This window comes from Schistosoma mansoni (genome assembly GCF_000237925.1).
Source record: "Schistosoma mansoni, WGS project CABG00000000 data, supercontig 0164, strain Puerto Rico, whole genome shotgun sequence".
Classification (NCBI taxonomy): Eukaryota; Metazoa; Platyhelminthes; class Trematoda; order Strigeidida; family Schistosomatidae; genus Schistosoma; species Schistosoma mansoni.
The window spans coordinates 269,509-282,136 of record NW_017386053.1 but is presented as its reverse complement, the minus strand read 5'-3'; the positions used below and the strand labels follow the sequence as shown (position 1 = coordinate 282,136).

Sequence of the window (12,628 nt, the reverse complement as noted above, 5' to 3'; positions counted from 1 at the left end):
ACTAATAATATCGTTATTATTATTATAAATATCGGATAAATGTGTTTTACCTTGGTCAGTCATTCATTAAACTATAATTTGAAAGTCATTAACATGTACACTAAACAATTAGGAAACAAACCAATCCTTTTTTTAAATACAAAATTATTATTTAAAGCATCCAATCATTTGATTCAATAGTTGTAAACAATATGAACTTAAGTAGATATATACGATTCACTGAATTTATTTCACTTGGTCTGAATATATGAAGAGAACAAGATAAAATGAACCAAGTATTAAGCAGTGAAAATATAATTATCAATTTGTAGTGAGTAAATAAAATTAATGAACGAAACTATATTCGTGGATTAGTTGAAGTTAGACATTAACACCGTTGGATGCCGGCTCGGTGGTCTATCGGTTAAGTGCTCTGGTGCGTGACTGGTAGGTCCTTGGTTCGAATCTCGCGAGGCGAGGTCGTGGATGCGCACTACTGAGGAGTCCCACAATAGGACGAAACGGCCGTCCAGTGCTTCCAGGTTTTCCATGGTGGTCTAGTTTCAATTGACTCATGATTTCTACTATATAAAAGAAACTATATATTTCTTAATAGTTACTATTTAGAAGATGATTAACAATGAATTAATCAACATTAATGAGATTGATTTTGTGTCATATAATTTACATTATAGTTGTTACATAATCCTAGATCAGAAAATCTACAGTATAAACCAATATGAGTATTCCAGTTAATTAGTTATTCACTAAATGAATACTTAATATTGACACCAAATATACACCTTTTTTAAGTAAAATAATATTAATTATATAATTTGCTATAATTCATAAAAATCTATTTATAGCTTACTTCCACCTGATGATCTACAATCTGAGGGTAGATATTCATCACATACTGTATTAATTCGATCCATTAGATTATTATTAGTATTGTTAATAGAACTATTATTACTATTGGTAATCATATGATTACTGACAAATGAATAAGGAAAATAAGTTGATTGCAAATTTGTTGGTGTTAATGTTCCATCAGTAATTACTGTTGTTTTTGTGGTTGTTGTCATAGTCTCTATCGGTGTATCCGTTGTTAATAATAATGATGATGACAACATTGATGACGGTGGTGTTGTTGTTATCGATGATGGCGACGATGAAATCAAGTTGAATGTTGATAATTTCATTGGTAAATTATTCAAATATGGACTGTTCATATGATATCTATGTAGTTGATACTGTTGTTGTAACGGTGGTGGTTGATGGGGATGATGATGCTGATGCTGAAGATGAGATGGATGGTGAACATGTTGATGATGATGTTGATTTTGATGGTGATTGTGACGATGAGGAAAAGTAGGAGCACTAGGGGAAGTAGGAAAATTATTCATTATACTAGTTTTATTATTCATAGTCTCACACATTAGAGTTGATGGAGTAGGGAATCTTGATAATGTACCAGTTGATTGTTGTTGATATAATTGGGTTACTGAATTACTGTCACTATCACCACCTCGTTGGCCACCATCATTATCATCATCATCACTATTATCACTATTATTACTATTACTGTCATTATTATTACTGTTTATATTAGTATTTATGACACTATTAGTAGTGTTTGTAGAAAAAGTAACATTTGTTGAACACGTAATAAAATTTATTGGATTTATTGGAAATTGTTCTAAATGCGATTGAATTGAGAATTTAGAATTTTCTAAGCTTGTTAACAAATAGGGATTTTGTAATTGATATAAATTAAATTTATTCATTTCATATAAACTATTATTATTATTATTACTTGAATGATCGGTTATCGATGTTGATAATGTAGGTAGCATAGGATTTACTGCAGTAATACAGGTACCATTTGAAAGTGTAGAACAAACTGGAAAATCAACAGATGATAAGTTAGAACAAGTAGTTGTACTGACTGTCTCTGTAATAGTTGTACATGCAAGTGACATAATCGGTATTGATTTATTATGATATAAATCATGCCTGTCACAAGTAGGCTCATTCGTATTGGTCACTGAATTCAGTTGATAAATTGGTGAGGATGTAGATGATATTGATGGTGTAACTGATGGGATAGCAGTAGATATTAATGACAATAATGATGATGAGATGGATGAGGAAGAGGGTTTAATTATTAACAATGAATCATTTGTCGATAAATCTACGTTTAATTCTGATTTACATTGAGAATTTAATGACGGTTGATTGTTATTATTATAAAAATTAATTTCATTGTTTAATATATTTGAATATTTATTTCTATTCTCAATAGAATTAGACAATTTAGAAACTTCTATTTCAGAAGATAAATATTGCTCATCCTTAGTATTATTATTGTTATTTAATTCATGTTCTGTTAACACTAAAGGTGATGGTGTTCTACTTGATACTTTTCTTATTGATTGTTGTAGATTGTTCAATGTTGAGATATTGTTGGTTTTAATTGGTTCTTTCATAGTCGAAAATGATCCTATCATGCTTGATGACGATGATGATAAGGATGTTGAACATGTTACATTCGTTGAATGCGATAATGTTGTAATGGGGAGATTCAAAAATGTAGACTGCACAGAGTTTTCATTTTCATTTAAATATTTATTCAATGATACATGGTCATAATACATTGTCTCATTATCTTTTTGATTAGATTTATTGATCTTATTATTAACAAAAGAGTTCGATGTATTTGATGAGTTTTCAGTGTTTGTTAAGGTTATTTGTTTGTTAGAACAATCAACAGATAGATTTACTGTAGGCTGTTCATAGCAATTTGATATTAATTCTGAAAGTCGATTATTTGTCAATAATACAGGTGAAGATTTCGGGGCATTCAGTACATTATTATTAGCAGTAGGAGGAGAAGGTGATGTAGGAGTAATACTTGATGTCTTAGTAGTATTCGATGTACACTGAAATAATGACGATGGTAATTTGTGAGAGGACGAATTGGGGGCTGAAAATGTAGATGATGCTTGATGGTTATATTTAATTTTATCAGGTACAGTATTGTTATTATTAGAGTTTCTACTGATTTCCATTTGACGTGTTTCTATTTGTTGTGTTGTTGAGGGATCATAGAGTTCGCATGCTGTTGAAGTGAAATTGCATGTATTTAAATTAGCCTTTTGTGTCGTTGTTGTTGGTTGATAATCACGCTGTCCTCTACGTAGATCAGTACAGTTTGATGAGTCTAATGCAATTGGACCAATTGTCTGAAGTTCCATTCCTTTGTTAAAAAGTTTATTGAAATTTGTTTAAATATGTAGTGTACATAAATATTTATCGGTTTACTCAACTAATGAATTTACCTACAACGTTTTCTTTTTAATTATTCACTTAATAAATCCTTAAATGAAGATGCCTAAAATCCAGATCAGTTATTTAATATTATCGATATATTTTTCAGACCGTTACTTTCATGCCTTACCTCCCTGCGAATTTTACAGAGAAAAGGGTGGATGAAGCAACCAATCTAACTGATAGAATATTTATCTTTCTTTCTCATATCATCCATTGGTTAATTTTGTAATGCGATAACCAATGAAAATCTCTCTTAGTTATCTTGACCCGCCTAAATTATTTTTAACCAATCATCTGGCCTACAAAATAGCACATGTGACCTGATATTTTATACGATAAAAAGGGGTATTTCTATAATAATTTAAAATTAAGATTCAAACAGTTGGCCTGTTTTGTAGAATAAAGGACTGACCAAAATTTATTGACAGTATATTTTATTTAGTTAGTAGTTGTACGAGATGTAGCTGAAAAATATAATTTCAAAAGTCACTGATAACATTAATAAAGTGAATTCAGAAATTATTCCACTTATAAGCAAAGATGGATAGTGACTAGCAGTGAAATACAGGACGCGCGTTTCGTCCTATTCGGGATTCATCAGCTGGATGTACCTGCATCTTAGAGTTGATGTTCACTCTGGAACTCGAACCTATTACCGTTCAGTTCAAACGCCACCGCGTTATCTACTTAGCTACTGAGTCCTGACGGCCATTTGCTTGTGCAATGGGGTGAAGTTTAAATTCACGTGGTATTGTTCTGCTTATTGGAAATATAGTTACGAAACATAAAATAATTTGAACTTTACTTTTTTGATGTGTAATCTACTCAATGAATAATCATACTGTCGAAAATGATGATAAAGTGTTAGTAAAACGAATATAATATGAGGACAAAAGCCCAGGTCATCACTCGGAATTTCTGATAAATGATGAAATCATTTTGTCATAATAAATAGACATATCATATCTGTCAAAATAAATTATTCAACAGGATAAATAGCTTATTATACAATAATCTGTTGGAACATGTTGTTAAATGTAAAAAACTATATTTTACTGATAGTTCACCGATATTAACTTAATTGGTATATTTATACGTTAAATACACAATCTTAAATGTAACCATCTGTTTCATTAATACCTCTAAATAGGATTCTAAGTTCCTTTTTATTTGACGGGTGAATCACGAATCAGGTTTCTAGTTTTCAATGTGGTTTTCCAGTTGATTGCAACTTGAAATGAAAATTAAATACGATTACAGAATATTTTGTAATGCTTTGACCAATTTGGTTTTATAATAATAACAGTAATAACAATAATGATATATATTCAATACTGTATACTGGTAGTACAGTAGATAAGCCTCATCATTAAATTAAAAATCTACAAGAATGATAAATACATATTTCCAACTATGAAAGCTTTTGATAAGTATTAGGTTAAATATTTCGAAATTTTAGTTCTTCTGTGTGTATGCACAAGTGTTATTATATGGGAGTTTTGCACCATCGAATAAGAAAATTAAGAAAGTTGTACATAGTTATAAGGAAATTTTTCTTGTTACCGAGTAAGATTTCAGAGGAGAATTCATATTCATCACGAATTTAAAGAACTCTTCAGTAATCTTACTAGAAAATGTCAATATCCTATGTAACACTGTATAACCTCTTCTTCTTTCAATGAATCATACCAGATAAACAATTGATAGGGATCAGTTATGCTCAAATTGATCAGTAACGAAGTTTACAGAGATTATTTAATTTGTAGTTGAAATCACAAACTCGTTATTTTATTATTTGCTTGAAGACAATTTTTAGTTATTATCAATATCTTATATCAGTTACAATGATTTTTTATATACACAACTTTTTCTGCAGAGACTTGTATGTCATAGATTCATTCCCAAAGATGGTTTTGGATTCACTTTCCTAAGGAATTTGATACAAGGATCAAACAGTTATTCAACACAATAGTTTTTACGGTTTCGATAGCTGACCCCAATTCATGAAGAAAGTATATCTACCAGTTTACTTTAATGGTCTGTGAATTGCAGCATAAACATTTTTTGGAGAATTTATGATTTTAAGAAAGAAATGGTAGAAATATTTGTAAAATATATCTGATATGAATAATCAGTTTACACCAGTTTTCCAGATTCATTATACTAACAACTATCGATCAGCATAAAAGTTAAGTTTACCGTATTCTGCCGATTGCCTTTAACTACGTAATACATTTTTTCATACTTTGATAGAACACAGATTTTATTTAGGTCAGTAAATCGGAAAGTAATGAAAATTTTTTTGTTACTTTCGATTAAATTTGACTGATTTAACTCTATAATAATCGAATAGAACGGTGTATATATGTGTTAAGTTATCACAAATAAATATGAATTTAATTTAAAACTATTAATTAACTACCTAAACTGACGTGAATGTGTCCACTGGCCATTCAAGACTTTACATTAGACACTTTCATATCAATCAGTTAACATTATAATAATGAGTTAATAAGTCAGAATTTACTCAGAAACATCTGGGAACTTTAGTTAGTTTATAATATAATACAATTATCTTCAAGAGATATTCTCGGTGAGCAACCGTCTCTCTCTATCTCACATACACTTCCAACTTCATTGGCTTCATAGCTTATTGCTTCTCACCTAAAAATTGGAGCAATATGTCTCTAAAAATATTACTCATTTGTGCGAGTGGCTATTATTAATTATTGACGTATTTAGTGGGGATCCGTAAATACAAGAAAATTTTTGTCATAACATTGATTTAAATGAGAATACAATTTATCCTTAATGAGTTAATCACTTTATCACTGACTAATTGTTGAGAAGTAATAACTGTACTAGGTATATGCTACTTGTGTCTGAAAATTTAAGTACTATGTGACACCAATCAGGTGTGGGATGCCTGGCAGCAGAAGGTTGAGAAGATTGAATTGAAGGGAATAAAGATGTAAATAGAGAGTAATTGTAATAATAACAGGAATGAAGGAACGATGAAGATTTTAAGAGACAATTGATGGAAAATGTGCAAATGAAGTAATTAATGTATGATTTTCGTATTTTACCAAAACATTCCGTAATTTGGTGTTAACTAATAAACTGGTTGTCCTCACATGAGTTCTCATCCATTTCGCTAACAGTTATCTTAATATAGGTTGACTTCGTTTATCTATGATGTGAACCCTGAATACCAATTTTTCTATCTGCTGTATTGATACTTAATTGAGGTTTTTGAATCGATTTCGTTTGTAGTGATGAGCAGATATTAGTTACTATTTACATAAGTAGTATTTGATGACTTGTTCAATTCATTAATTCCGATCAAACAAAATGACATTTTAACAATAGAACTGGGGATTTATTTTTTCGAAAACTTTGACTTTTATCAATCAGAAACCTACAGTCGATCTGAAATTACATAATTGTTGTAACTAACAATTTACTTTTTTGTATATTGAATGATGAATTAAAGTTGAATAGACTTCAGATTCAACTTTGTAAAAGTGATAATCCAAACTAAGTAGTGAGGAAAAAGTATTTATCTTTAAAATCAAATTCAACGTATTTCATAGTTGCATATATATATATATATATATATATATATATATAACTCCGCTTGTAGCCCTTCTAGAGTTACTGCCGTTACCAGGTACGTGTAAAGGGGGAGGGTTGGGAGTAGGGTCAGCATCCCCATCCCAATAAACTCAACGAATTCCAGATAACTCTCAACAACAGGTTCCAAGCTTTACAGGATCTACTGAAAGAACAAGAAACTACGATGGAGGACAACTGGATAAGAACCAAAGAAGCACTAACTTCAACGTGTCAAGAGGTTCTGAGCCACAAGAAATATCATCATAAGGAATGGATCTTTATGGGAACCCTGGACAAGATTCAAGAAGGGAATAACAAGAAGACATCAATTAACAACAGCCATCCGAACAAGAACAGAGAAAATTAAGGCGCAAGCAGAGTACGCAGAAGCAAACAGGGAAATGAAGAAGAGCATTAACGCCGACAAGCAGAAATACATAAGAGAACTAGCAACGACAGTGGAAAAAGCTGCAAGAAAAGGAAATATGAACCAACTATATGACACAACGAAGAAACTGGCAGGTAAATATGGTATGCCAAAGAGACCGGTCAAGAACAAAGAAGACAAGCCAATCACTGAGATTCAAGAACAGGGGAACAGATAGGTGGAACACCTCGAGGAACTCTTGGAAAGATCAGCTCCACTGAACCCAATTGACATCGAAGCAGCACATACAGACTTTCCTATAGACGTCACCCTACCAACAAACGAAGAAGTCGGCATGTCTATAGGAAGCTGAAGCACTCGAGTCAGACATTTAAGTAACTGTAGATATGCTCCATGTTCTATTCAGGAAGATTAGGGTGGAAGAACAATTGCCGACAGACTGGAAAGAAGGATACCACATCAAGATGCCAACGAAAGGAGATCTGAGCAAATGTGAGAACTACAGAGGCATCAGTTTTCTGTCAGTACCAGGAAAAGTTTTCAATAGAGTGTTGCTGAACCGGATGAAAGACTCAGTAGACGCTCGATTTAGAGATCAACAAACTGAATCCCGTAAGGATCAGTCGTGTACAGACTGAATTGCAACACCATGAATCATTGTTGAACAATCAATTGGATGGAACTCGTCACTATACATCAACTTCATTGACCATAAGGAAGCATTTGACAGAGTGGATAGGAGAACATTATGGAAACTTCTTTGATACTATGATGTACCTGAGAAGAACGTCAACATCACACAAAAATACGATGGACCACACTGCAAGTTGTGCATGTAGGACAGCTGACAGATGCAATGTGAGTGAAGATCGGTGTCACATAAGGCTTTTTACTCTTATCCTCTCTCTTTCTTCTGGTGATCATTTGGTTAATGAAGACTCCCACATTTCAAGGGAAGCACGGAATACAATGGATAGCTCGGAATCAACTAGACGATTTGGACTTCACAGATGACCTAACTCTTCTCTCCCACATACAACAACAAATACAAGTGAGAACAACTAATGTAGCAGCAGCCTATACAGCAGTAGTTCTCAACATATACAAAGGAAGAAGCGAGATACTAAGATACATCACAGAGAACACCAATCCAATTACAATTGATGGAGAAGCTCTGTAAGAGGTGGAAACTTTCCCATATCTCGGCAGCATCACTGAAAAACAAGGAGAACCTGATGCAGATGTGCAGGCACGGATTATCAATGCAAGGGCAGTATTCCTACAATTGATGAGCATATGGGATTCCAAAACAACCGACAGCCAACATCAAAGTCAGATTCTTCAATATAAGCTTCTGATCAATTCTTCCATACGGAGCCAAAACTTGGAGAACTACCAGGACCATCATCAAAAACGTATAGCTATTTGTCAACAATTTTCTACGAAAGATCCTCAATGTCTGATGACTAGATGCCATCTGCAACAGCCTACTGTAGGAGAGAATAATCCAACTTCCAGCTGAGAAGGAAATTGGAGAAAGACGATGGAGGCAGGTACGACATACATTGTGGATATCATTAAAGTGAATCACGAGACAATCCCTAACTTGAAATGTTGAGGATAAAAGGGAAAGAGGAAGACCAAAGAACATATGGAGTCGGGAATTGGAGACAGACATCGAAAGAGTGAATAGTAATTGAAAACGACTGGAGAGCACAGGACAGAGTCGACTGGAGAATCCTGGTTGGCGTCCTATGCTCCTCCATAAGGGGTAACAGGCATATATAACCTATCAATGTTACAGAAACCATAAAACTTGATAAAATAAATTACTGTATTAATCCATGCATAATATACCACAGAAATATAAGATGAATGGATTTCCGATGCATACTATTGAAACAACATAAATAAAGTAAATCCTCTTTCTCTCTTTTGATATGTATGTATATACGCGTGTATGTATGTACTTATTCGTGTGAACTTATTGTCGACAAAAGAGACAGATAATGAATATCAACCCTTTACATTTTTGTGAATCAGTCAGTTTACAGAAACGATCACTGAATTCACTTTTCTTGTTCACTTCTGATAAATTCTTTCAGTTAGTCTGTTTATCTCTATACCATAGCGGTGTAATAAAAATGTCAATCAAACAAAGTTTATGTATATATATATATATATATATATATATGTATATATATGCGCGGCTATGTGCTAGCAGATAATACTATCTTTACGCTGTAATAAAGCATAGTTATATATTGGGAATTATTCTGCTTTTTTACATTTTTCACCTATGGGATATTGGTAATTTAGTGCATAACTGTCATCAAATACATTCTTTCCCTAAAAATCATCGACAAATAAATAAAAAAGACCAGTTCACTTCTGTATTAAATATTAAATTAGTTAATTTATATCATATGTCCTAATTCTTTTAAGCAGAATTGGGTAGTGGCTACCAGTGGAATCTAGAATGTATAGTAGTTAAGTAGACAACTTGTTAGGAGTTTGAAGCGAAATTACCGAGTCTTAGTCTTGGTGTGCGCACCAATACTACAGTATACGTACATTCAGCTAATGAACCTCAACAAGGAGGAAATGAATACCCTCGATTCTATTATAGCGACTATGCAACTCTGATTAATTTGCTTGTGAATTAATGAGAACATCGAGGCATTCCACACAGAGGGGCTCATGTGTCAAAACAGACTGATCAATCAAAGTCTATGATGCCAACGAGAAGATAAAAACAATCAATATAAATGTAGATCCTGAAGTTTCAAACAAATTGAGCATTAGATAGAAAGTTATCCTGAAGTTTAAAAAATGGATTATTAAATGTAACATATCCCTGAATCTTAAGTCTATAAAAGAATCTGACTTTTAGTTGGTAACCATGTTTGAATGATTGCCACTTCGTTTTATTAAAAGCGAGAGGGTGGCTCACTTATAACAGTGAATGAAAATTACACTGCACCATAGATTGAGTAAAATTGAACGTCTGGACCACTAAAAATCGTCTCAATGATTCAAGAATATTGTTTTTATTATAATAATTGCAGATTACATGAGTGAGTACTTTTAGAGTCTTAAAATACAAGGGATAAGTGTCCGCTAATTTTTAGATCAAAATGAATCTAGATCTCAGTTTATGAACTAAACTCTCTTCAAAACTGTGGATGTGTATTCATGGCATCAAAGTAAATTATATTCACAAATTTATGCTACTTGTAAGTAAGCTATATAGAGTGAAATATTTAAATTATGACTTTTAGTGTTGATTAGTTATGGGGTTTGAGGAGATAAGTTTAATCTGAAGACAGTTTTCATGTTGAATCATATACTTACTCATAACTAGTTTTGAGGCGATTTCCTAAAGTTTCATAAAGAACTTATGATCGATAGAGTTCGACCATTTCAGTAGTTAAGCACTTATATCAAGTATTATTCAGAGGTGAAAGTGTGAACCATTGGGTCCCAACTCAGTTATATAGTGACAAAACACTCATCCTGAGAACTAAAAGTTTTAAGTATTTTTATGTCATATTAACACGAAGCAGATATAAAGTAACCCTGTTTTCGATAATGTCCCAGCTGAGATCGTTCAATGATGAGAAGCTGACTTATTCGATGAATGGAAATGGTATCTTTTACGATCAAACCATTCAATTTAAAAAATTTGATAACTTAAAATTTCTCCCCAAAAATTAGATTTGCTTATCATTCCAAAATATATTATATTTTACTTATCATTTTGCATACAGTATAAGCTACACCTTCATATTAATTACATAATATTCAATTTTGACAGTCGTTTCTCAAATGACCAAACGGGACACTGAATCCCGATAGTATGCCTGTTCTTATTTGAACTATACCTATTAATTCAAAACTTAGTAATTATAATCTTAATGTCCATTTTAAAGTCAAACAGTTCTGAGCTGAGCTCATATTATTTCTATCAGCTGGTCTCATAGTTATTCTAAAAAATCTACTAATTAAACTTCCATTTTCCTTTGAAATGAAGCAGTAAGGAAATTCAGTGTTAATTTTCATGCCGAACATACTGAAGTGGTACTACCATAATACTTTGATAACTTGAATTGATTAGTAGTTTTAGACCTCAATAATATAAACCTAACCTATGAAAAGAAAGGTAATTGTTGTTCAGTGTCCAAATAATAAGAAATTTAGAAAAGAAAAAATTCCATGCAACACGGAAGACACTTAGTGATTTAATAAAATGATAAGAGAAAAAGTTGATAAGTCTTGTGATTGAATGCTAGATTCGGTTCCTAGGCTCTTCTAATAACCCTTAGGCTAAATCTATAGAGACTTGAATACGACAGGAAAGGCGCAAAATATGGAAGAAACACTTTACTTCAAGGTTCGGTTATGGACAGAAAATCTAGGTTTCGGGTTTCCAAAAAATTCTGAGACGCTACTAGACATAATAGCAGTAATCATCCAGCCAGAGACCCGACATGTGACTTTCCACTTATTAGATGTTTCTGGTAAAACATCTATTGAATGCTGATTGGATAAGATGTTTCTCAGCGTTTTCAGAACCTTGTTCGGCTATTTCTGAGGAATTTTATGAATCCTTCCTACAAAAGTAGTTATAAGATAGTAAGAAGTAGAACATTGATTTCAACACTTGGACAGTGATTAACAGGTAAATTCAAGATAGACGCTTCGCCCTGTACAAGACTTATTAGCCGGATATACTTCCATCCCAGTGTTGATGTTCACTACAATATTACTTCCACTCTTTTCATTATGATGAATTAAAAAGAAAAAATCTATATTACAAATTAAAATTCTACCTCTCGTATACTAAACAAACATCACTTTGTTGACCGATATAAATACTACACAGAAAAAGTAGGCTATTGGCAAACTATAAGAGCACTCACCAATCAAGAACATCGTGAACACAACTGACGCAAAATCTGTAAGGAATTTCCATACAACTGTTTGTTTAAGTCTTTGGAATGATCATAACGAATAATTTATTGTATTATATAACATAGTTCGTAACAAACTTTATTGTAACGGACCTAGTGATATTTTACTATGAAAATTAGACATTTTGTTATTCCAGCGGGAACTGATTTTACATTCGTATCTATACTTTGTTACTGACAAAATACATTAATATGAATTCCCCTACATGTAAAAATAACCATGTTTTTGTAAATCTTATTCCTTATCAGTGTAGATTAAAAAGTCATATTTCACATACAGATTTCATAATAAACAGGTTTTCAATTATGCATTAGAACCGAACATTTTAACTGTACAGTT

General features: G+C 32.3%; 1 protein-coding gene across 1 annotated transcript in view; it reads right to left on the bottom strand.

Annotated features, from left to right (window-relative positions):
* Window positions 1–230: 230 nt before the first annotated feature.
* The window catches only part of Smp_169510 (PI3kinase, putative), a gene marked incomplete at both ends in the record, with an annotated part of 32,952 nt that continues 20,554 nt past the window's right edge, over window positions 231–12,628 (bottom strand). The window contains 3 exons of the mRNA XM_018797564.1: window positions 231–239; window positions 1,845–2,185; window positions 2,396–3,238. Coding sequence (XP_018646776.1) covers window positions 231–239; window positions 1,845–2,185; window positions 2,396–3,238 — 1,193 coding nt within the window. The remainder of the gene's footprint in view (window positions 240–1,844; window positions 2,186–2,395; window positions 3,239–12,628) is intronic.